General features: G+C 37.5%; 1 protein-coding gene across 2 annotated transcripts; it reads left to right on the top strand.

The window, feature by feature from the left end:
• The first annotated feature begins 212 nt into the window (after positions 1 to 212).
• Positions 213 to 17396, top strand: EFHB (EF-hand domain family member B). 2 transcript variants are annotated; one of them, XM_027675371.1, is made up of 13 exons: positions 213 to 324; positions 554 to 616; positions 1511 to 1654; positions 2968 to 3148; positions 3744 to 3854; positions 5631 to 5757; positions 6125 to 6208; positions 7762 to 7829; positions 9209 to 9363; positions 10166 to 10373; positions 10746 to 10940; positions 11454 to 11635; positions 15692 to 17396. In XM_027675371.1, exons 1-13 carry the CDS (start codon positions 244 to 246, stop codon positions 15836 to 15838), a joined length of 1746 nt encoding a protein of 581 aa, XP_027531172.1. In that variant the 5' UTR covers positions 213 to 243; the 3' UTR covers positions 15839 to 17396. The 2 variants fall into 2 exon arrangements, with proteins under 2 accessions (XP_027531172.1, XP_027531171.1); XM_027675370.1 differs by having other exon boundaries at positions 10734 to 10940; positions 15692 to 17395.
• Positions 17397 to 26767: the final 9371 nt, after the last annotated feature.

Genomic DNA, 26767 nt, shown 5'->3' with positions numbered 1-26767 from the left:
ACGCTGTGAGGGAGGCGGACGGTGGGCGCTGGGTGCGAAGGCGATGGCGGGGTGCTGTGAAGGGGAGGACGGTGGGCGCTGGGTGCGAGGGCGATGGTGAGACGCTGTGAGGGAGGCGGGCGGTGGGCGCTGGGTGCGAGGGCGATGGCGGGGCGCTGTGAGGGGCGGCCGCGCCGCCCGCCTCGCACGAGCGCTCCCGTCGCTGCCGCCGCCGTTGCCGAGCGGGCGGGGTGAGTGGCCGCCATGGAGGGGCAGCCGCCGCCCTGCCCCGACGGGACAGACGCCGAGGGGACGGACCCCGACGGGACTCCCGAGCAGCTGGACGTGAGTGCCTTCGCCGAAGGGGTCCCACCGCTGCCGCGGAGCCGCCCGCCCCTCTGCCGGGTCTCGCCCAGAAGGGGCTGGAAGAGGGGCAGCGTGTGGAACGGGGAGGAGCATCTCCCTGCGAGCCCTCTCTCTCCCCCCAAAAATGCGCGCGGCACACACACTAGTTGTGTGCATTATTACAGTGAGCTTGGTTATGCCTTTTTTTTTTTTTGATTGCATTGTTTAGGCTAGGAAGTTGCGTCCTGCTGCTGGCACGGTTGCGAGTTGCCTCACCGAGGTGTTACCCAGAGTGAGTTGGTTTTGCACACGCTCCTTGTGAAACTTTTGTAATGATTTCCCATTGGTGAATGTGCTTTGAGACAAACCCTGAAAAAAAAAAAAAATCAGTGAAGCCTTGTTGATTTTTTTCTACATCTCTTTTCTTTAGAAACTACTATTTTTTGGTTTCAGTGTTGGTTTTTGTCACGTGGGATCATAAAGAGTAGCTGGCAGGATTGAAAACACTTCTGGCAGATCTTTTTCATTTCACCTGTTTTATAAAAGTCACCATGTATGCTTAGTTAGGACTGAATAGAATTACTTAGACAGTTTTTTCCTATGGTAATACAATTGTAGTAATTATTATTGGAATTAATATGTCTTCTGATTGAGGTCCTTCTTCTTTACAAGGATGCCCCTCAGAATTGTGATTCCCACTGGCCCTTCCCCATGCCCCTGAAGAGTCAGAGGGTACTGAGACACAAATGGATCCCATGAATACAGTTCTCCCTTTAAATGATAATTTAAAAAAAACCCCAGACTCTGGTTTAAATGATTTCCAAAATTGTTTCATTCATGATGGAATTGTTGTGAATTTGGTTCAAGGTTTCTGAAATTGATAAGTGTAACATCTGTTTTTCATAAAGAACATGTGAAATAGCAGTTACCCAAATTAAAGATGAGAAGAGTTGAAACTTAGCAACGCTGGTTTGATAAAATTTAGGTTGGGTTATGTTGACCTTAGACTCACAATATCAGCATCTGCAGGAGCATGTGCTTGTGTATGTGTTGTAGCCCTAAAGCATCCTTGTATTTTGTTCTTACCTCTGTGAAATCACACTGAAACGTCTGCAGTACATTTTCTTTTCATTAATGTTTTGTGAATACCTGGTGTAAAATTGTTTCTGCTTTACCTTATATATAGCCTATTACTCCAACTACTGTGCGAAAGTTTCGAAATACAACAGATCCAGCTCCTGGTGCTAAAGTAATATTCTACGGCACAGCAGATGATCCCGACATTGCAACTCACTTGACACATGGCATAAAGTCACGTTCCTCATTCAGTGTAAGAATGTGACTCTTACTTTTGTTTAAGAATGAACCCCTTAAGAGTGTTCTTAATAACAGCAGCTTATTTCTTCATAGTCAGGGATAAAGGTACATAGCTGAGTGATTTATAGTGCAGTATGTCACAGCTGTTGTGAATTACCTGAATTCTGAGGTCAAATCAGGATTTATTTAGCATGGTTGAAATTGGAAAACACTTGAAGTTCAGTGACTTTTATCAGTGACTTAATTTTTGTAGTGACTACTGAATTATTAATTTAATTTTAAGATTTAAGTTAATGAACAGTCTTCTATCCACAAATTTTTCTGCTTTCTTCTTATGGATTACAGAGATAAAAGCAGTTGAGGTCTTATCAAGAAAACTGCTGAAAACGTGCTTATAGTTTGGTGTAATTATTATGTATTTTTTTCTTACCTTTGGGTTGAAGCTGATTTTGTTAGCTAAAAAGTGATGATTTGGCATGTCAGACTATTTTGTGTGTATTCTTCAGAGATTATTTTTGTAATCTGTAATCAAACAACTGAAGCGGTCTTGGTGATTTTATCACATAGTTAGTGTTCACATGTCTAAAAATAACAGTTGTGTTAGTAAAAATGCACTTTTATGAAGGAAGTAGGGCCTGACATTAGAGGATATTGAGTAGGACATTTATTAGACATATCCAAAATGAAGGACAACCAGGTTTTGCTGTCCCTCCTCACAAGTTTTATGATGAATGGATTGATTTGTTTAGCCTGTACTGTCTGTTGAAGACTTCACATTATTAATCAAATATTAACTGGAGGAAGAGTTGTAACCCCAGTGAGTTTGCGAAGCGTGGGTTTGGATCAATTGTATTTGCTACTACTTTTTTCAATATTTCTTTATATAACATTCAATGAGAGTCTAATCATAAACCTTCTCTAGAGTCCCCATTACATTGATGGGCAACCTGAAAAAGCAAATCGCTTCAGTTTTGGTCATACTATAATTTGACTCTAGTTTCTAATATGTGCTAAGAAAAGAAAGGTTGCAGTCATAAATTAACAAGTGGAAAACTAGCATTAAAAAAAAAATTCTGTCTCATAATAAGTATTTTATTTAGCTGGAGATTTAGCATAGCACTGATTATTAGTGGCCTTCTCTCAAGCTACAGTTTTGGTTTGCAACTTGGTGGATAAAATTATATCAGCGTAACCATATAAGATCTCATTAGAACACTTCTGAGCAAACTTTTGTTCTTGTATATATGTGTAGGTAGTCATATTGATGTGTGAATGATGTTTTTTTCCTGGTTTTCCTGCCTCTTGTGTTGTTTGTGATGTCTTTAGGTAGCTTCATTGATAAGTCCAATTCCTAAAACTGTTTTTCAAGAAAAGGTACAAGACCTGAAAGAAACAATCTACTATAGTAGTCGTGAAGAACGTTTGGGTAGAACACATGATCAATCTTCTATGTTACCTGAGGGCTTGGATATAATTAATACTACATTTGGAAAAAAAACCATCAAAGGTAGGAAAATTTACCATTAAAATATATTTCTTGTAAATACAAGATAATCTGCAGTTTAGTGTCTAGCACATGCTCTATGCTTCCAACAATTCCATTTTAACAGCAAAATTGTTATAACAGTTATTGAAAGGCCTAAAACTATCTTTTTCAGTTATAGTGAAGAAACAACCCAGGAACATATGGTAACTGGTGGGGCCTTTAGCTCTGTTCCTGATCCATGTGTATAGATTTGCCTGTAGAACTATTTAGGTAGCTGTCAACTTACTTTTCTTTTTCCAACAGTTTTAATAGATCTAATGAAAGAAACTTCCTTGACCTGTCCATTTTTCCTCCATAGACTGGAGGAAATCACATATGTCTTGCCCATGAAGCTCTCTTGCAAAAGTTCATTTTGATTTCTGTGATTTTTTTTTCCCTAGTCCCATGTCACGTTAGATTAACTATAGGCTGACTATAAATTGCCTAGAAATGTGGTAAGAACTATCATTCTTCCACAGTATTAGCAACTTCTTTAACAAGATACTGTTTAAAATTGAGAGCCAAACAAACAAAACACCCACCCCCTTATCTCCCCCAACCATACATTCATTTCCAGATATACCAGCTGGAGTGCTTGTAAATCCACCAAAAACCTTTGAGGAAGTGGATAAAGAAGCCAGAGAAGGACATGATTTGTATGTTGTGTCACATGAGGCTTATGACGTGGGTAAGTTCAGAAGCTAATAAGAAACCCCATAAAAATTCCTCTACATGTGTTCAACACATACTGTATGCTATTTTTTGAGATGTAAACTATTAATTTTACCACTGTATTAATACAATATAAATTGTTTTTAAAAGTAATTATGTGAAAAAATATGCATCTGAGAGAGCATGATCTGTTTCTAGAATGGTAGATGGCTTCATGGTGGACGTTTTAAACAGTGTAAGAGCTTAATGAAGGAGTTGGAAGCCTGATTTCTTTTGGGTGCTGTTTGAAAAGCAGAATATTTCCAATTAACTAGAAACTCATAGATGTCCTGGTTGCCTACTGAGTTTGGCACTGTCTGCCACTGAAAGCAATCTTGGCCTTAAAGCCACAGATTGTAAGCCCAACCCATTCCAGTACTTTTAGCTTTAGTTGGTCTCTTTTGTCAGGATCCAAACAGTATTTCAGAGCAGCCAGACTTTCTAAAGAGGAGCTCACCATCAAGCTAATTCCAAAAATTTCAGGCTGCTGGGTGGCTCTCTGGAATGCAGCCCACAGGATCCTGCCTGTGAGTCCGTCTCACAGCCTCTGTCCCTGCCCTTCCAGTGGGCTGTGCCTCCACTGCTTCAGCCTCTGGAGGCTGTACTTGTGTGACATGATCTGTTCAGGGGTGGTTACCCTTTATTTCACAGGTCTGCACAGGAAGAGAGAGACAAATAGGACTCTAAAACACAGTACATGTATTACTTCTGCAGCCACTTCTATTTTTCCCAGTTCCATCATTTCCACTTAGGCCAAAAGACTTAAATTGCCAGTCTGTAAGATTACTATTATAATAAAGTTGCTGCTTGTGCTAGTAGCCAGAGTTTTGTAGATGCAGGCCAAACATATAAGAAACTGCAATACAGATCTTTCAGTTGTAATAATGTAAATTTTACGTGTAGAGAGTTATGTAGAGGTGAAATTATAGTACTGTTGTCTCACTGAGAAATTCTACTACAAGTAGTATTGGTATAAATTGGCCAAACTTGTAATTTCATTTCCCTTCTCCCCTGCCTTTCTCAAGTGTTTTGGTTGAATTATTCATTACCTGTTTCTGTCTTCTTTGTAACTTCCATCCACAAGATCATGGAGAGACCAAGACAGAAACAGAAAGCCAGAAAAAAAAGAAAAATCAGCTATGTGCCCCGGCAATAACATAAAAATTCTATGCTGCCATACAGCCAGATGAAGCCTTTATTAGAAAGCATTTAGCGAATTATATTTTTGAAAGTTCTAACCACCATTCTTTTCAAAAAGTGATTTAAAAGACCTTGAAGAAATAGAATGACAGTTTTTTCTGTGACAAAAAGATGTAGCAAGAGTATATCTGAAAGTACAGCACCTCAAAACCACTTTTTGCCTTTCTACATTTTTAAAAAACAAACAGTAAATCAAATGGACCACACCTCTGCTTATTTACAGACATCATAAAGTGATTTGTTTCCATGACCTTCCCCACTTATTCTACCTGGTTTCTATTATTCTGTTGGGGTTGTCTTTAATCAGACATAAAAGAATATACAACTATTCTACCACTGAAGTAGTTCCTGCATTTTATTTTGCCTTTTATCTTCACTTTTGACAATGAGATTATTCCTAACTACACAATAAACATAAATTATCTTTAATTGAACCGGTTCGTTATTTATTTGATTTTGTTTCTTCATTGTTTTGTCTGAAGAGTGAAGCTACTTGGTGTATTTTTCTTCTTGAAGTGTTGTATATAGGTTGATATGCTTACTACTTCTGCAGGGGAAGCAGTCAATAGGAAGTATAACTCACACTTCAACAAGTCTTTTGTATATGGAATGGAAACCCCTCGCTTTGAAGATGGGCGAAATACAGCCAAGACCTTAAAATGGGTCTTTGATCTGGAATCGTAAGTTGCAATGAGTTAACTAGTCGTGTGAATTTTTAAGAAGAGTGAGTCTTCGTTTTTGAAGAAATTTTGCATCTCACAATGCCCTACTTAGCCGTATTGAACTCTACAGAAAATGCAAGGTGTGATTTCAGAACTGTTGATCGAAATCACTTCTACCATAGTATAACACCACTTGGCATGTCTCAAGCATTATGTAAAGTCCTTTGATTTTAAATAGGAAAATTTTTCAATTACTGAGTTTGTGTTTGTCTTACAGAGGAGTTGCTGTTCCCTTTAAACATATAATAACATTTTAAAATATTATTGAAAAATTCTTGAATATTTTTAAACAAATATGTGTAGGAGTTATTTTCATAATTTGTAGGAAGAGAGCAGCTAACCTTGTATTGAAACGAAGTGATGATTTCAAGGAAAAATTTCAACCTCAGCTTGGAAAAGCTCTTGATCCGTAAGTAAGCAAAGATACCTTCCAAGAACAAATTTATACTAAACAAATTACAAGCACTGTAAGACATTCCCCCCTGTCCCATCTTTTGCAGTTAGAAAGGTTTGAAAGAACTGAAATATCTCACCTAATGTTCTGGGATTTGACCATTTTGCTTACTCTGACACTATTTCTGGTAATCTTTGTTACATCACCTATAATCTCACTTTATTACTACCTTGGAAAAGGATGTGGAGCTAAATTTTGTTATTATCCGGCAGCACGTATCAATCTCAGTTGAATCATTAGAATGCTTCATAAACCGCAGGCGATCTGGAACAGCTTTATAATTTTACAGAGGAATGTTTATGGAGTGCCATAGAAGTCCTAAGGCACAGTGTGGTCAGGATGCAAGCATGCTACAAACCTAGGGCTCTTGAGTGTATACAAAGTCTGTATAGTCTAGATTTCTACGAAATTGTGTCTGAACACAATCGTTGACTTCGGTAGCAAATTTTGATTTTAAACTCAAGATCTCAGGCTTAAGTTAGTCTGGAGAACTGTGCTCATAAGTACATATAAGGAATGAACACAAATATGAGTCAGTTTCTCGTCTCCCCTTCACTGTGTCCCAGTTTACTGTGAGACAGACCTGAAGCTTGAGCAACATGAGGCAGTGTGATCAGTCAGGGATGGGTTGCAGTGCAAGCTCAAACCCAGCACTAGTATTACAAGACAGATACAAGCTAACCTAATCTTATGTGGTGCATTTTACACCATCTGCATCCTATGTGTGATATGAAAATGATAAAAGAAAAATACACGTAATAGTTTTTAGATTACAGTGTTTCCATCTCTGTGTGGGTTTTGTGTTTGTTTGTTTTGTGCTTTAGAACAGTGCACTGATTATCATTTCAATTTTGGTGGAGATTTTCGATTAATGTATCAGTTTTAATTATTTAATTATTAAACATAAAATTAACATTGCATCTTTTTCAAATTAAAAAATAAACAAACAGTTCTTAGTGTCACCAACAACATCTTCAATTTCTGGTAAATAATAACGGACTAAGTTTTCCAGATGTGTATTGACTTGGTTGCTGGTTTTGGTAGACATGAAATTGCATGTGGAAAAGCAGAGATGTGATTCAGTTTTTCCACTTTAGCCAAAAGTAGTTTATTCAGAGACATTTCAGTTGGTGATCTTATCCTAAACATTCCTATTACTTGACTATGTTATAAGGACTTTTCTTGCACGTTTCTATCAGTGTCTTAGGAAAAAAAATAGCATAGAATATTTTTCCCTTTAATGAGCATAAATGTCCAAAAGGTTGATGTTTACCTTGGCTGTGTTATGTTACGAACAGCAAATGTTCTAATTAGCTTTATAAAGGGATGCTTTTCTGGACTGGTAACTCTGAAACAAAGTGCTGATAAAAAAATTTCAGATGTATCACATGTATTTTTGTGGGTTATCCCTAATTATATAACATATTATAACTTTTTTAATAGTAGCAGAGGTTTTATTTTGGCTATTAACTGTGTGACAATTAACAAAGAAATGTCCTTATTGACAGCATGGCAGAAACTATGAATGTTCCCCCAGGTCATACATTTGGATTGGTAGTCCCTCCAGATGAATATGGTGAGTTTAAAGGCAGAATCAAATCTTATCTTGCTGATGAGATATATTGAAGTAATTGCTGTTGGTTGTGTAGTATATAGTTTTCCTATCTATCTTAGAGGCAAGGTACAAAAATTTATGGATAGTAAATTTTTGGAGGGAAAATTTGAGAATTGAAGCTGCTAGTGGGGAAAAAATAAATGTCACAAATAAAGAAACTTTAGTTTTTGAATTATCATGTTGAGAGTTTTTTTTACTCTTCTAAAGCCTTTGTATCTGAAGGTAACAAAATGGGAAACAGCAGAAAACTGTGACAAATTAAAATGACTACTTAAATCAATGATGCGTCTTTCTTCTTAATGATTTTTTCAGCCCTTCTTGAAAAAGAGTAAAAAGAAGCAATAAATAAGAATAATAAGTTTTTGAAGGTTGCAGGGAGGTGGAAAGCAGAGTAAAAATAAAAAACTATGAATTTTCATTATGACAAAATTGTGAAAGCTTGTCAACTCCAATAGTCAGTGTTGAGATTGATGTTGTTTTAACATTGTGTTTAATAACTAGGGAATACAGTCAATAATTAGGAAGCAAAAAATGTAAGTGGTTCAAAGTTATTAAATTAGTCACAACCGGAGAAAGCTTGTTCAAAGAGTGCATAAGCTTTTATACATTTATTACTGTGTAGTGTAATAAAGTTAAATATTTTAAATGTGTAGGTATAATTGTGCTATAAGAGCAGAAGGAACTGAACAAAAGAATTCACTATCAACAAGTAGAAAATAATGTACATACATTACTGTTAGAAGGGGATTATATGAGCTACTCATGTTTGTTACTGGACTCTGAATGAACTTCTTGCACTCTAGAGAGTGACTTCGGTGTCTTGGGGATTTGGATTAAGATTGTAGCTCAGTGTGCCAAAGTGTTTAAAAATATTAATAAAGTTAGGATACATAGAAAATGGGAACAGTAACATAAAAATAGTACATTTTCTTTCTAGAAACCAGTGATATATAATTATCTGAAATCTTACACTGGGTCTCATAAGTATCTGGAACATGACAGACTGGAAGTGGTAGATTAATAACATATGTTCTTTTATTTCTCAATTATCTGGACATTGAGTAACTCCTACTGCTGTCAGAAGCTTTTGGAAGCAGTGGATAGGTTCATGAAGCTACATTATGATGTTTCAAAATTTTTGATATTAACTGTGTGAGTAGAGAAATCATTATACAGACCATTGATCTTGTAATGAAATGGCTGTATCAGATGTTCAGCAGTGCTGAAAATCAGCCTCTTGAAACTTAAATTCTCTTTTTCCTTAAAAACGCAAGCTTTTTTTTTTTTTAATCCGTTTTCTGTATATGCACAACTAATTGAGGAACTGTTCATTTTTGTAGGACTTTATGATCTTCTTCATGACCGTGTTCCGTGTGAGTTCCTCCGTGGTAAGAACAGAGAAAAAGCTGTCTTGATTGCAGTTCGGCAAAGTTTGAAGAAAGCTAACTATGAGAATTTTGATGTGTTGCTAAAAGCATTCAAACATTATGATAAGGTTAGTGCTCTGAAAAAGTATAAATGTAATGTGTGACATTAGTGCTCCTGTGCTATGGAGATACAGCCATGAAGAAACATAAGCATAGCAAGGTAAATATAGGTGAAGAATATAAACACAAGGTAACTTCATAGTTATTGTGTGTTTAATCTATTGAATTAAACACTATAGTATTTGGAGCATTTCACAATAGCATTTGAAAAATCCCCGTTAGAGCGAGCAAGGAGCGTGTAGCAAGAGTGATCTTAGCAATTTTTTCACATCAAAATTTGGCATTTCTCCTTGAAGGGAAAGGAGTTTGAAGGGATTATGTTCATATTTTCTTCCAAGCAGTACTTTTTGACTGAGTTGCCAGGCATCAGAATTTCAGATCTTTTTTTTTTTTCTCTCTGGAAAAAAAATATGATTGACATTTCATATGTAACATTAATTGTAATGTATACAAAGTGATTGGAATGATTGATGTCTTACTTTCAAAGGCATCTTGGCTTTTCCCCAAAATTTATGATTAGATTGTTACCTTGTCACAATACCCTGTCACACTTTTACACTCAAATCACTATATTATTTAAGTTGAAAATTACTTTTTGACACTTTTATATTCAGATTTCTAATTTCTAAATTACTTAGGGTTTATTTCTGTACTCAGCAACGTTACTGTTCTTGAAATGGTGTGTCTGGTGCTATTTGTGTATAGATAACTCTGTGAACACATGTATGTGTTTCTTTTGGCAGAGTCATTTTATAAATGGTGGTTATAGAATCATAGAATTTAACAACTGTTTTATTTTATTTATAATAGAATGGTGATGGAATGATAGACAAGGACAACCTAAGAAAGTCCTGTTTTCAGCTTAATCTGAATCTAGATGATGAGCTCCTGGATTCCTTATTTGACTGCTGTGATTTGGATAAAGATGGTCTGATTAATTATCTGGAGTTTACAAACTTTCTGAACTGGAAAGACAAAACAGCTGTTAAAGAGTTTGAAGAAAAAATAATTGCTAAAGGTAGATGCCTTCATACTTGGAACTTGTGGGGATGATCTTGTTCTTAGAACAGCTGTTGAAGGGACATTGTGTTGTAAGCTAGGTGCTCCTTTATAAGGGTAGGATTTAGAGAGTGCATTTACCTTGCTCACTATCAACAGAGCATCAGGTACAGATGCATTTCAGAACCCTGAAGTTCTTTGTTGGGAAGTTTCCTTAATACTGTAGATCAGGAGAAAGTAAAACATCTCTTTGAATCATTAGCAGAAATGCAAATGAATTACGTTACCTACTTTATAGTTCTTCAAGCAATGTTTTTTACCTCTTAGTCTACAATGTGTTGATAGTATATCCTGGCCATACCATAACTTTTGTTTATAGGGAAAAAATTAGGTGCCTGTCTTGTTCCTGAAGACACACAGAGAAAAGATGAACCACGGCCAAAGCAGGAAGATCTCATGTTAAAAGAACCGGAAAGCTCAGAAAAGGCACCAAAAACGCCTACAAAACCAACAGACCGTGTATTTGCAAGTTATCAAACAACATCATCTCAGTATAATGCTGTAGTAGGTGGTCTGCCACTGTCCTGTAAGTACACTGGACTATGCTTCTCACTTCTGGGCATTCCTTAACACAAAATCAGGAGCAAAGTTTAAAGGTATTGCTATAGGTTCTACTAAGGTACAATAGTGAATTAATTTATCTAAACTAAGTTTGTTTAAGATTGTGGCTTGGAAGTTGGAATGGTTAATCCATTCAAAACATGAAAGTTAATCTAGATGTCTTTGAGAAATTATGCTAGTAATTCTAGGAGAACCATATCTTCTTGAAAACACCTCAAATACTTTCAGCAGAAAATACTGGATAAGTAAAAGAATATTACTTCAAGATTCCCTGTGTTTATGCTCCATGATGTAGCTGAAGCCAAAATTTCTAAAAATGCAAAAAAAGATACAAGGAAGAAAATTACATGACTTGTTATTGAACCTGTGTGAGATGAAGCATCACATTTTTTCTTATTTCATACAAAATGTTTTATCCTCCCTGGCACTGTCTTTACGTACAGGCTTTTCCATGATGCTTGTTGTTTGGTTTCCGCAGGTTATCCAATGTGTGGTATTCCAACTATTCGTTCAGATATTCCTGCTCCTCGAATTCGCCGCCTCAGTGACACAACTAATTATGGTGACCAGGGCAGTAGTTTTGCATTATTGTTCCCTTCTGTCTTCGGTCAAAATGGAGTGCACGAAAGAGAGCTTTTAAAAAAGAGACCAAAGGCAGAGGTATAGTGAATTTCTTCTGCATATTCTTCCAAGATAATTGTTCCTCTAGCCATGTGGGAGTGGAAAGTCATGTTATCAAATACACAGGTTGTAAAATTCATTGTTGTGAGATTACCATCTTTCTTTCAATCCATTTAACGGTCTGAAATATATGTACTCTTCACATTCTAAATTATTCATAAAGATGGTAGATATTAATTTTATTGAGATCCAAAATATTCAATTTCTGAGCAAGGTCTCAAGCAACCTGGTTTAATGGCAAAGTTTGCCCTGCTTTAATTATGTTGTTGGATGGATGGCCCCCAGAGATCTCTTCCAACAAAAGTTATTCTATATTCCATGAGATGTCTTAAAAAGCCCCAGAAGAAAATTTTTACAGGTGCATAAAACTAATTTCTATCACAGAGAGGTGTTCAGTGTAAAATTTTACCCAAAGTGTCTCCCCTCGAACAAACTTGGCAGGTTTTGCTAATGGCAAATTTGGGAAACTACTTATATATACCTTTTAGGTGCTCTGCTGAGTCATATTCAGAGGCTCAGTTCTGCAAAGGACTTGTACAGTGATAGAGGACATTGGGAGTCACACAGCAATGCTGTGCTGTCTCATATTTCTGAAGAGGAAGATAGGACATGAGACTGTAGGGAAGTTTCTTTCTGATATCTCTGCAGGCTGCTACTTCTCTGTTTTCTCACAGACCAGAATTTCTCTCACATAAATACTGAAACAAATTTGCTTCTTTTTCTTCAATATTATTTACTCTTTTGCTTTTACATTTGTATGCAATTTATAGTGAAAAAATATAAAGAGATAACTTCATTAGCTGAAGTACAATTTATGAGACAATTGCAATGAAATGTGAAATTCCAATCTAAATGAGAAAAGAAGCCTTGGCAACCTCTCCCTCTCTACTACTCATTATATTAAATATTCAGTCACGCTTGAAAGCAGATCTGGGGTTTGAATATATGTTTTACAGAACAGAATGTTGCTAGTTAGTGGCTGGGTGTGAAAGGTGTGATATCACATTCTATACATATCCATAAAATACCTTGTCAGAATGTTGTGTACATGAACCATTGTATAATCTAGCTCTGTAAGAGGAAATGCATGCATGCAGCATATAGCTAACAGTAAATAGAATTCATGCTTGATTGAGAAGCCAACTACATCTTTCAAGGACTAGATAGAGCTCTTCTTTGAAGCTATAACACATCCTGAGATATCATACTCTATTGTACACTATACTGACTATACAGAATTCAGTGCAGAACCACCTCTGAGTCTGTTAAATCACCCTACGTTCCTGAAATGGACTGTTTTGGCATTTTATCATTACTATTTTGATATATATAATTAAGGTTTTCAAAATATCATAGTTAATGTAGTTATTTTATGATCATATGATATTATTATTAGATGAAAGCCCAGAGTAATGTAATACTACCAGTTTTCCTATAGACTTTTAGAAATGCATGTGAATTCTGGCTATAAAACAGTTTCCTGAGGTGACTCATCATGTTACAAAAGAACAAAATAGTTCTTGGGCTTGCTACTTTTTCACTGGAATCCAGTCTGTTGAAGACAATAGAAGTTATGTAATTGAGTAATAGTGTGTAATTTATATTCAGCATGATAATGTTGACAATAGGTGAGGGTCAGTTTAACCCTCTCTGCACACATGACAGTCCATGGTGTGGTGGTTTGAAACTCCCAGGAATCCAATTTCTAAGTTCAAGCCCCCCTCCCACAATTTGCCCCTGTGAGAGGGTTTAGTGATGGTATGGACTTGATATCTCTTTCACTTCATGTGGAGAGTTTTCAGACAAAACACAACCATTCGTTATTGGGGGAAGGGAAAAATACTTACAAGGGTTTATTTACACCCATATATATATATATATATTTACATTAAATTAAACTCCTCTTTTCCTTCAATAAAAGTCCAAGAAGGAAAGAGAAAAGTCTTTCTGTCACTGCACAGGCCACAATTCCTTTGTTTCAGTTTTTGTGGCACTGGTTAGTGTCCTTCATTTTCTTGAGGCAGCAGATTGAAGTATGGCAGTCAGGATTTTGGTTCTTACTTTGTGGAAATTTCAACCCCGAGCCCGAGCCTTCGGGGAATTTCCTTGTAGATCTTCACTCCTCTTGGGGTAGAACACTGAAGGCAGCTTTCAGTTCAGTCTTACCAAAGCTCTTTTGCTCTGTCTCAGCTCGCCAGCATGATAGGAGCAGCAACAGGTACAAGGGCATCTCCTCCGCATTCCGTCCTGGCTCAGCTCTCAGGACGACTCTGGGTTTCTCGGCTCCTTTCTCTCTCTCTGAAGCTGCTGCTGCATTTAGGGACTCCCTAAAGGTTCGGAAGTCCACCCCTGCTCTTCAGCAGGTCTCTGGGTTTTGGGAAAGTAATACAGTCTTACCCCAAATCAGCTCTGTTGAGTTTTCCTCTGTTTTGTTGCCAGCTCTCCCTCAGGCAGGAACATCTCTGCGTCTCTTAGCCGGCTTCACGTTATCTTGCTGCTACTGGCTATCTGTTTGGCTTGCAACCATCACTGTCTCTGTTCAGGACTGCTCTGCTGCTGCTTTCGCTGTCTTCTGCTGCTGCTGACAATAAGGAAACTCCTCCAGCTCTTGATTATGGGACCCGGTCCAGCTTTGACACTACACTGGGTCTCTCGTAGCCTCAACTGGGGCTGGGGGCTCTTGACCCCCAGAGGTGGCTCACTGGCCCCCTGCTTCCTCGTGGTTCAGATCACGGCTACCTACCTACTAAACTACTTCACCACCTTCTCTTCCGTTGCTGTGGGTATGTAATTTCCGTAGGGCACATATGAACCTTTGATTGGTCCAGTATTATCAGCAGGTCAAACCATTGCTACCCCAAAGAAAAGGATTTTCACACCACCACAAATGGTTTGGTCAGTGATGATTTTATGGCAGTTGGTGAGTCAGGACAGAGCTGTTTGTTAATACGGTGAAGCCAAATTATGGGACCATGTAGTCCTTTATTGTCCCTGCAGTGTTACTGTGATGGAATATTGCTTTTAGTTTAACTTTTGAATGTCACTAGCTCATTGAAGACATTTGATCGAATCTGATTTGTTTTACTCATGGGTAGTATTATTGATTTAACTGAAATGACACCTCTGCTTAAAGAAACGAAATTCAGTCCCTGTTTCCTCCTGCAATTTCGGCTGGTACAAACTCATAGATTTACTGGCTAAGATGAAGCTGAAGATTTGCTGTACTGGGGATCAGGCCTGTATTTATACAAAAGACAGCTTTAGAGAAAGATGATCAACAAAGTTGATTTGACTTCGCTAAAGGTCTTACTTTATCAAAGCATCCATAAAAATAACACACATGCATACACACATTTATGATACAGTTGAAGCCAAACGTTTGCTAATACTAACAGAAGCACAAGTCATATGTCAATATTCTTCTACAGTTACCTTCCTCTAATGAGTCAACAGGTCAGTGTAATGAGCCATGCAGCAGGAAGCATTCAAGTGAGAAAATATAGAAAACCTCCTGTTTTGCTGAATTACTTTGGTGTAAAATTATAGCAAGGCCCAAAGTTGATGTGAAGCATTTTATTTTAATCACTTCACCTGCTTATCTATACTAGCTGATGATCTTGCGTATAGTATTCTTGCTGTGAAATGCAGATGATATATAATCTGATTTGTGTTGATAACTGCAAACAGCAAAAACAGTGGATAAACAGAACTTGACTTAGGGCTTTTAAAAAACATTTACTTTTCCCTGAGTCTTCTGTGCTTGATTTTTTCCAATGTTGAAGTAGTGTACCAACATTATTTTATTAATTACAGTCAATTTTGTGTAGTTTTAATCACAGTAAGATTTGGATTTACTTAAATAGGAACTTCTTTGGTTAAGGATGTAGAATGTGATCTGTAGTTTTTATTTAAGAGTAGGAAAATATTCTTTGGCAAATAGAGATTACTAATATATGTAAAAGCCAGACTCAATATAGTTTAACAAAATGCTGACCAGAATTACATGAACTGTGTTATTTTGTATTATTTTTGTAGATTGCACAAATTCTCCACAACATTGGCATGGACGTTTCAGGTGAAAAGTTAGAAGAAATATGGAAGCAAGTGTGTACGAAACATGAGATAAGAGAACTTTGTGATTGTGAAGAAAGTATGTGGAATATACTGCACATAATAACATGAATCACACACAAAAACCCATTGCTGATTCCAGTCTCTGGGCATTGCATTTATTTAAATTGACATAATTCTGATGCTGAATACAATAAATATTTTCAATAATGTCCAATAATTGGACTGGAATTCTCTGTGTATTGTCTTTCTGAATAGTGGGTTCACCATGTATATATGGAGCATCATGTTCATAGGAGCTGATATCCATAGTAATAAAAGAGGATACAGCATGTTTGTAAATTGAATATTTATGTTATATTCCAATTTGCATTTTTTAATTTATTTTTTTTTCTTATGAACAAGACAGTTTTGAAAGTACTAAAGATAAATGTTTCAGATATTCAAGACCTCTTAAAGATTACTATCATAGAATGACATTTTGCCTTACTTCTAATATTCCATAATTCTTGTCAACAGAGATCTGGTTATGGCAAAATATTTGACATGTTTAAAAATTCATGTGAGAAAGTGCTTTACAGTAAAATAGTAAGGAAACTACATAGCCACGGTGTGGCATCTAAAGTGTTGTCATCAAAGAGACTCCATAAAACCCAATGGGTTAAGAAGTGCAAAAATAAATGCTCAGTTGTGTGGCAGAGGGCTCATATCCTTTATGCAAGCTTATGGCTATTAGTAGTAATCAGCTTTCACAAACAAGAAAAAAGAATGGATATTTAAAGGTGTATGTGCTAAAATCTGCGACTGTGAATTGGAATGTTCACTCTTCACCTACAGTACTGAACTTGGTATAAAACAAATGGAAATTGTTCATTATTAACAGAGAAATGTTACTTCTAGACTTTCAAATTAATTTACAAGAAAGATCCTTGCCCAATGTAATCTTATCATATAGGATTTCAGGAAGGATATAACTTTGTCACCTATTGATGCTTTAATACCTTAGTAAAATTTGGAGAACATTACCAGCCAAGTTACTGAGTTCTACAATGAAAGTAAAGATTCTGATACCTTAAATACTAGAAATGCACATGTACTGCCAGCTTAAAATTTCATTGTGTCCTTTTCCTCACATGATTGTTAAGATTCCTTTTTTGGCAGTGTTCTAGGAGCTTGTCATTTACTAGCTTGTTACGTGAAATCTGCAAGCTAGACTCTTTTCTACTTTATTATTGTGGCATTAATAGTACCTGTCTTACATCAAATAGATAGAATTTGCTTTCCGGTATCTCCAGGGAGCAGGTGGTGGAAATGCTGCTTGATGAAGGCAGTCTCTTTCCTTCTGTGAATGAACGGTTTTCTGTGCTGCTGTAGCCTTCCCTTCCCATCCTTCCGGAACTCTCCGCGTGCAGTTGGAAGCATGCAAGAAGCAGACTGTGACTGTCCCAAGTGGACTCATGACAGAAAGGTAAATGTATTGCTAATTTCAATTGAATTTATTATGTCAGGATTTTACTACCTCCAGTGAAATTTTTTAAAACTTCTCTTCTGCTCATGTAATATGGGAGGGAAGAATTCTTTGCCTTTGTTGCAGCAGACTTCCAAAAGCGTTAGACAGAATTACTTTAAAAAAATATGTATTTTTCTCTTTCAATAGAAAATTTTATATTAAAGAATTAAGCTCACTTCAGGGAAAAAATAAATTTACAAAAAATTACCAGATTTGTGCGTGTTTGTGTGTATGTATATATATGTATATATATGAGACCTGTTGTGTTTCTTCAGCAGCTTGAAATTCTGTGTAACCTGTCTTTTGAATCTAGTGTAGATACCCACTTGCATTCCTCTTCTTTCAGTAGAATCTTTTCCTTTGTCAATGAAATGCTATTAACCTTGTTCTTGGGCAGTCTTCTAAATAATAAATAAATAAAGAAGACTGATAAATCAAGGTTTAGTTTTTTAGTGTATTTCTAACCACAGACTAAAGATTTCCTTTCAAGTTTGGGTTTGAAATTAACTAACTTTCAGTCATTACCTCTCTGAAGCTTTAAAGGACTAATTACAGAGCAGAGCCATAAATTCTGCATGTTAGGTGCTTGTTTTTCATCACAATATTCATAGGAGGCCCCTGAAAGACTTAATCACTGTGACAGAGACAGTTACTTCTCTGGAATTTCCCAATCCTTTTGTTTTCTTTAGTTAAATGCTTTGTGTCCTGTGATTTTTATGGTTCCTTCAAGATATTTCAATTGACAGAAAATAGAATTGCTTTCTTCTACATTGCAGCATGATTCTAGGTATGGAGTTGATTATAACAGAACAGCACACTACCTTGCATTAACCTGTGGGCTGTATCCAAGGCAAAGTTTTCCAGGAAGAACTGGGAAAACAACCTTCACTATGACTCAAAAGCCATGTGTTCTAAGAGCAAATGTACACATTTAATGCTTGAGAGAATTTTTTCTGTTAACAGTTATATTAAAAAATCACAGTGATTGTAAATATGTTGACTGAGACATTGTGGACAAAACTAGTACACAGCAAATTGTAACAAAGGTAAATGTTAAAAATCAGTGAGTTCTAGACATTTTGGGTCAAATTTTCTTTATGGAATTTTTATAAAAATAGACACCAGATAAAAGACACAGCACATTCAGATACTTGTGCACTATTTCTCCCTAATCTGTTTCACTGCCGTGATTACTCCAAAGAATAATGTATTTAATAATTATGCATTTTTATTTGGTTCTATCAAATGAACAAAGTTCATTTTAGAGCAGAGATATTGGTTTCCAGGGACAGAGCAGGGAGATCTTCCTATCTACAGAGGTAGAGGCCAGTGTTTGCACCTCCCCAAAAGCCGTGATGAGGAAACTGACTTTCAATACCTGAAAACACCTGTAAAAGATAAGGTTGAGGATTTGAATGTGCAAAATTACCTTTTGTTCATTCTGTATTTCTGGCTCTTAATCTTCAGAATTTGAATATTAGCACATATTGTCATATATTAGAATGTGAATATTAACCTACAGCTAATATGACTTATTTGGCAATAACTTGGGCTAAGTAAAGCTGATGTTGGACTCAGTTATTCTGTTATTATTACTGTTCTCTGATGGAAAAATTCATCTGTGCAATGATTTGTGTTTGAGATGCTGGAAGATTCAGCCTACTGTCTTCCATAGAAGTGTATGTACAAATAAACGTAGACCTTGCTTTGATATTATTGTTAGATTACTTTAATATATTTGTCTTTAAAAGATTCAGCTTTTTTTTTTTTCCTGAATATCAAGAATTACTGGTTTTCAGTGACCTACCTTATCAAGTAAATTTCCTGTCCTGGAACTCATTCCTAGAAGTGAAAGGCCGGTTTTGGTTGGGTGGTTGGTTTAGTTTTTAAACAACTGTATATAATCATTTGGATGCTAAATAGAATGCTAATAACCTTTTATGCCGAGAAGAGTATGTCAAATAGATGTTTAAGCAAAAAAGGAGGTACTATGTAAAAGTTTCCAGGAAGATGACCTAGAGTCTTTGTTTTGCCAACAGTTATGAGCTGGTATGCTGGTTTTGGAATGACTTATACAGCCTAATTAGTTGATGTTTGCCATTAGGATGTATTTCATTGGACATTGGCTATTTACATTTGACAGTCTATCATGGGGCACCATCTGCCTGCGTGGCTTCAGCCTCTGTGGCTTCACTCTGTTTCCAGAGTGCTTTTCTAGCAGATGGGTACAGGTTTAGGCATACCAGAGAAACACTAAGTGCTGAATGGTTAAGTGTTCCAATTGGATCTATATTACTTTACTACTCTTTGATACTATATTAATTTTGCAGATGACAACATAGATTATGCAAACCTGTAGGAAAGATTTTGACATCTTTGACCAGGATTAATCTGCAAGGGGAAAGGTAGTTAAAACACTTGTCACTGTGCTCTGATTTGCCAAGACGGGCACATGCTGATTTCTGCCAGTTGTGTGCAGCCTCTCTGAGGCCTGGAGTAGGTAGAGAATGTGTGCATCCTGGATCCACGTTCCTTCTTCCAAGTATGGAAATTTATATTTCTGGGGACACAGGTATGTGCAGCTGTGTTCTGAGATTATACCCTAGGAGATGACGTGTTAAATTCTGTAATACCTACGGAGTAAATATTTGATGTATTCTGTATGTTTCAAAGCTCACTCATTCCAGTACCTACATGTAAATGAAAATGGCAAAATCAAGACCTAATCTGAAAAAAAAGAGGGCCAAGTACCACAGCGAGGTTTTATTCATGTGGCTTTTGTGAAGTCTCTCTTTCTCTAGTAATAGGGATCATATGGTCTGCATCTTAAAAAAAATAATAATCCTGTGTGTGGTGTATATTCACTAGATAAGGTTCTACCACACAATCAGATCAAAAGCAGACAGAGTATCTTAAGAACACATGCTTCTAGAAATAGCTTTTCTGTAAGCCTTGAAATTTTTTGCAGATTCTAGAAACTGTCAAGTATTTATTTGAATCTGGGGTGGAACAAAGGCCTGAAATAAAAGCAGAAGCGTTTTCAAATGGTACCAGTTAATCATGGGGTGATTTTTTTTCCCCCAGTAGTTTTCAACAGATTATAAAGACAGAACACAAAATCCTCTATGACTGCTTTACTAAAAGCACTTCCCCAAGGAAGTGACAAGGCTGAATGCATAAAAAAAATTAGGGCTTTTTGCTTGTAAGCAATGAATATAACATAAGAATGTAGAGTATCACTACAGGGCAGCCCAAAGATTCTATCTAGTCTAGCGTGCCATCTGACAGTTGTCAAAAACATGTTTATGGAGAAGTAGCCCATCAGGGCAAAAGTGGTTGAAAAGAAGGAAGGACTTCTTTGAAAAGCATGTGTTTTTCTTACATTCAGTGATCTTAAACCCGTTTCTTTTCATGAACTTGCCCTGTGCGCCCTTGAAACTTTGTGATACTCTAGCCTCTGCAACATCTTTTGGCAAGGAGTTCAATAGCTTTAGCAATACACTGAACAGAAAAATAGCTTCCTTGCTTCATTTAAACCTTCTTTCTGAAGGCTTAATATGATGTAAGATAATCAGTCTATTTAAAGAAACAACAAAAAATCAATTATTTTTTTGGGTTTTTTTGAACACTGTCAGTGATACAGACATTCCTTCCTGAGTCCCAGCCAGGGACTACTTGCTTAGCTATTGCCTGCACAGGAATCATTCCAAAGTGTTCTTTTGGCATGTTACTTTTCCCTAAGGTTTTTTTGATCCTGCAGCACATTTTCTGAGATACAGTGAACGTGGATTTAAAAGTGGCAGACAGGAGCTTTCTTTGCACTATCAGTTTATTTCCCTCAATAACAGTATTAGAAAGGACTGCTGTATTTCAAATGTAGAGTCAGTGGTAGTTTCAAAAGTGTTCAAAGCTATACAATTATATTATACTGAGTCAGAAAGGCACTGCTGAGTGCAGCAACCATGGAACACATAGTTCTATGCTTAATGGAAACCTAGTCCCCCATGACCTGCTTTACTTTTATAAATACACTGAATCAAGTGGATTTGATTCCAGTTTGCATGTTCCTGTGAGAACAGAATTTGGTTGTTTGGTTCGGTTTATACAGCTGGACAGTTTACGTATTTTCTTTCATAAAATGCTTTGGAGGTGTTGGATGGATGATGAAGCCTAAGATTAAACTGGTTTTACTTTAATAAACACTCTGTTTTGATGCCACCATGGTAGATGTAGCAAGGTAAATTGTTAAGCTGATAGTGAGAGATATTTATTATACTGAGATGTAATCCTTTCTTTGCATAAATCCAACAAAGGGCTCTAGCTACCCCTTACATCTATAATAGGTCAAGATTAGTGCACAACTCATGCTAACCCTGTGAAAATAAAGATCAGATTCAGTCTGTTAGCTTTCTTAAATGCCACATCTCTTGATCTAGGGCCAAAGCTTATGCTATCTGCCAGTGTTGTTTCTGTTGTTTGGTCATAGCGGGAATGTAGATTAATGCTACCTCTGTATTTGTTGGTCTTCTTATTTTAGTGGATTTATATAGGTAACAAAACATCATTCTTACAATGATTCTCTCAAAGTATAGTCCTGCTGAAAGCCAGATGTCAGTGGATTCTAGACTTCTGGTCTCTCAGTAAGAATCTGTTTGAAGTCCTTATTTGCACCATCTTTACAATGGAAAGCAGTACAAAAAAATCTGAGAAAAAAACCAAGCTAGTGATTAATTACCTCATTTGAACTGGGTTAAATTACAGTTAAAATAGTAATATGATGCATGGAGTTGTAGAGCTGGTTTTGGTTTCTTTTTTTTTTTTCCCAAGTCTGCTTTTGTCCTTATTCTACAGACAGGGAAACAAAGACTCATATTACCATTTTATTTTGGACAAGTGTTAAATCCATTTGTAGCTGTGCAGCCATCTACTGAAAACAGTAGGCAACTGCTCTCTGTGTACATGGAGGCACATGTACAGGTCTGTCTTGGACCTGGTTTTCTCTTCTAATCTGATCACACGGGTGGTTACGTAAGCCAGTCAACCCTTGTTAAACCACCAGTAAACCCTTATTAAATCATCATCAATATTTAATACATACTTGCTTAAGAGAGTACACAGTTCACCTCTCGGGTTGCTTTGACATGAAACCTAATGTAGTAACAGAGGGAGAAGATTGAGACCAGAAGCTTAGATATCCTGACAAGTATTTATCACTTGAATAACAGCTGTTGTTTCTTCAAAATTGTTTGGTTGGGTTGGTTTTGTTGTTGTTTTGCTATTTTTTATTGCTGGAAACAATAGCAGTAGCCTGAGCAGTAGCCTGTCACAGAAAATGCTAGTACTTTGTTATTGACTCATTTTTTGCATCATTTCCCACCATTGATTGTGTTTGTCAGCTTTTCTGTTCAGACAATTTACTTAAGGCCAGTAAGACTGACATAGTAGGAACACACAGCCTAATAGTGTTTGCAGGTGGTCAGAGATGTGCTAACAATGTTCCAGTGTCATGATTTTTTGTCTTATTATTTGAGAACAAAAAGAACTGAGAGATTATTGAACAAAATTCTGCATAACAAACATTTGTTCATAAAAGTAGGCATGGTTCAGATGAGTGATGATTGTTTCCCTTTCCACTGCTTCTTCACTGAAGAATTAGGGAAACAGAGTGCTGTCCTGGAAAGAGCTTTGCATGAATTGAAGATTTTTTGATACTGGGGCTTGAAAGATGTCAAATGTCATGTCAAATTCTCCCTCTGGTTAACAAGTAACAGAATTGGTGGGGAAGAGGACTCTTTTTGGAATAAAAGAAAAAGGGAAACAGTGTCTTGTTTTTCTTTATTCCACTGAAGAAAATAGAACAAACACAATAACAAAAAAATAGGAGAAAGTGGGGAAGTTAGAAATGAGTAATATAGGAAAAGACACGCTTTTTCTTTTTGGAGAGAAGAAAAACTTGCATCAAAAGGACTTTGTTTTTCTTTGATAAGAAGAACAAAAGTCCGAAGAGACTTTTCAGTCAACTCCATCCATTTCTGCCAAAGAGGCTACCTGAAAGAAAGCTGTGATTCCCTAAAGGGAAATGACTAAGAGAGCATTGACTCTTTCTTGATATATAGCAAAGTGTTTGTGAGAAAAATGTATTGTACTTGTCCATAGAGCGGAAGTTATTCTGCACTATTAAGAGATGTCTTGAAACATTGAGAGGAAAGTTGTGTATTGGATAGTACGACAGCAGTGTGCCAGTACAGTGTGTCCCTGGCTCTCCAGACTGTGAAATATGCAGCACCTTTTAGAAAGACTCTTATACAGGGTGGTTATTCCATATATCATAATTGTTTCATATCTAGCTAACCTTCTTAGGACTGTAAGTTCAATTATAACTTCCTGTAGTGAAACAGCAGAGTTTAGAAGTGTCTAGAGGCTATGGATGGGTTATTGCGTGTATAACAGTGAAATAAGTTTAACCGATAACTTTAGCTACTCAGCATCTCTAAAACTGAAAAAGTCCAGAATTTCTGCATAGAAAGTGTTCATTTCTAACACAGAAGGTACAGGAGACATTCAGACAGTGTTTTATTATCCCAAGAACTGTGGGAGGAAACATTCCCTGTTAAGTAAATTATTATTTTATAGGGAAAGGTGAAGGAAATGACTGAAGGAGCAAAATGACTAGAGGCAAAGAAATTCCTTCAGAATGTGTTTTTCTTTACCCCCCTTATTAAACCACATAAGAATTTTCCATAGAGGGAGATTCTTTCTGTTAGTTTCCTAATTAGTTTAAAAAAAAGCAAGTAAAAACAATAAAGTGATGACTTTCTCCTTATTTCATCATTACTCTTTTTTTTGTTATTTTGAAGAAACTCTGACAGGACAGCCTCAGAGAACATAGTGCCGGTTACACACTCTCTTGGTCAGGTAAGCCCAGAACCGAAAAGCATCTCTCAGGAGTCAGCTTCATGATCAAAAACTCTATTGTTCCTAAACTCGAAAATTCTGCCGACAGATCATTCTGACCGCGTTATCTCCCTACGCCTTCCTCTACGCAACAAGCAACACGTTGTCCTCTTTAGTATATATGCCTCAACTCTCCAAGCTGACCCTGCTGAAAAAGATAAATTTTACACCGACCTGCGCCGTCTTACCCAGAAGGTTCCTGCAGAGGATAAGATCATTATCCTTGGTGATTTCAATGCCAGAGTAGGAAAGAATTTTGAAGCCTAGAAAGGAACATTAGGCAAGCATGGTGTTGGAAGCTGCAACAATAATGGTCGACTTCTGCTGTGCGGAGCAACAGCTCACCATCACTAATACTATCTTTCAGCAGAAGAATAGTCTGAAGACAACATGGATGCATCCCAGATCCAAGCATTGGCACCTCATCGATTATGTCTTGGTGCGACGGAGAGATGTCCGCGATGTCCACCACACCCACATGATGCCCAGTGCAGAATGCCAAACAGACCATCAACTGGTGCGCTGTAAACTTAACCTCAATCTTAAATTCAAACCTAAAAGGGGCGGTATCCCAAGGAGGAGACTCCAAGTTAACAATCTCCAATCAGCGACAGTGAGAAACAAATTCCAGGCTAATCTTCAAACTAGGCTCGATAACCATTCCACAGATTCTACAGATACCTCTCCTGTAACACTTTGGCACCATATTAAAAACAGCATCCTGCAGTCCTCTGAAGAAACCTTAGGGTTCTCCCTCAAGAAGAACAAGGACTGGTTCAATGAAAACAATCAAGAGATCCAGGAATTGTTGAGGAAGAAGAGAACCGCTCACCAAGCACACCTTGCACTGCCATCCTGTCACATAAGAAAAACAACCTTTCACCTTACATGCAGCAAGCTCCAACAGAAACTCCGTGACATCCAGAACAAGTGGTGGATCATACTAGCTGAAAAAACACAATTATGCGCAGACACGGGTGGTCACAGAAGATTCTATGAAGCCCTGAAAACAGCATACGGGCCTACATACCAAGCCCAAAGTCCTCTACTCAACGCTGATGGTCAAACGCTTCTGACAGATCAAACCTCCATTCTGTATTGATGGTCTGAACACTTTCAGACTCTTTTCAGTACTAGCTGTGTAGTCCAAGACGCAGCTATTCAGTCCATCACACAACAACCGGTGAAGGATGAATTGGATACTGCCCCCACTTTAGGAGAAACCCTCAAGGCCATACAGCAGCTGAAAATCGGCAAGGCAGCTGGGGTTGATGGAATTCCACCCGAAGTCTGGAAACATGGGGGCCTTGCACTCCATGCTAAATTTCACGAGTTCATACTACGCTGTTGGGACCTTCGAGATGCAGTCATCATCACTTTGTATAAGAAGAAAGGTATTAAATCAAACTGTTCAAATTACCATGGTATTACTCTGCTCTCCATTGCTGGCAAAATCCTAGCAAGAATACTCTTGAACAGACTAATACCCGCTATAGCGGAAGGAATTCTACCTGAAAGCCAATGTGGTTTCAGAGCCAATAGGAGTACCACAGACATGGTGTTTGTTCTCAGGTAACTGCAAGAGAAGTGTGGGGAACAGAACAAAGGTCTCTATGTAACCTTTGTTGACCTCACCAAGGCTTTCGACACTGTGAGCAGAAAAGGTCTATGGCAGATTTTGGAACGCTTAGGTTGCCCCCCCAAGTTCCTTAAAATGATCATCTCACTCCATGAGGATCAACATGGCCAAGTCAGATATGGCAATGCACTTTCTGAGCCCTTCCTAATAACTAATGGTGTGAAACAAGGCTGCGTTCTCGCACCAACCCTATTCACAGTCTTTTTCAGCATGATGCTCCAAAGGGCCACTGCAGACCTCAATGATCAAGACGGTATCTACATTCGATACATTTTCAACCTAAGGGGACTGAAGGCCCATACTAAGACCTTAAACCATCTTGTCCGGGAGCTGCTTTATGCTGATGACGCTGCCCTTGTCGCCCACACAGAAGCAGCTCTGCAGCATTTAACATCCTGCTTCGCAGATGCTGCTGAGCTCTTTGGGCTGGAAGTCAGCTTAAAGAAGACAGAAGTTCTCTATCAATCGGCACCTCAGGAAGTCTTCCATCATCCCCGTATCACCATTGGCGAATCAGAGCTCAAATCAGTCCAGCAGTTTAATTACCTAGGTAGCCTCATCTCCTCGGATGGTAACATTGGTGGAGAGATAGACAACAGGTTAGCAAAGGCATACAGTGCCTTCGGAAAGCTTCATAAAAGAGTTTGGTGAAATAAACACTTGAAGAAAAGTACAAAGATCAGTGTTTACAGAGCCATAGCGCTGTCTACTCTCTTACATGGATCTGAATCATGGGTCATCTACCACCACCACCTGTGACTCCTAGAATGCTTCCATCAATGCTATCTCCGCACAATCCTAAACATCCACTGGTCAGATTATGTGACTAATATGTCTGTTCTAGAACAAGCAGCAGTCACAAGTATTGAGGCCATGTTGCTGAGAACACAGCTGCGCTGGGCAGGGCACGTCTCAAGGATGAAGGACCACCGCCTCC

This window comes from Neopelma chrysocephalum, unplaced genomic scaffold, assembly GCF_003984885.1.
Source record: "Neopelma chrysocephalum unplaced genomic scaffold, ASM398488v2 Primary Assembly neopelma1_26, whole genome shotgun sequence".
NCBI classification, from domain to species: Eukaryota; Metazoa; Chordata; class Aves; order Passeriformes; family Pipridae; genus Neopelma; species Neopelma chrysocephalum.
The sequence above is the reverse complement of the archived record's forward strand: the minus strand, read 5'-3'. Positions and strand labels throughout refer to the sequence as shown.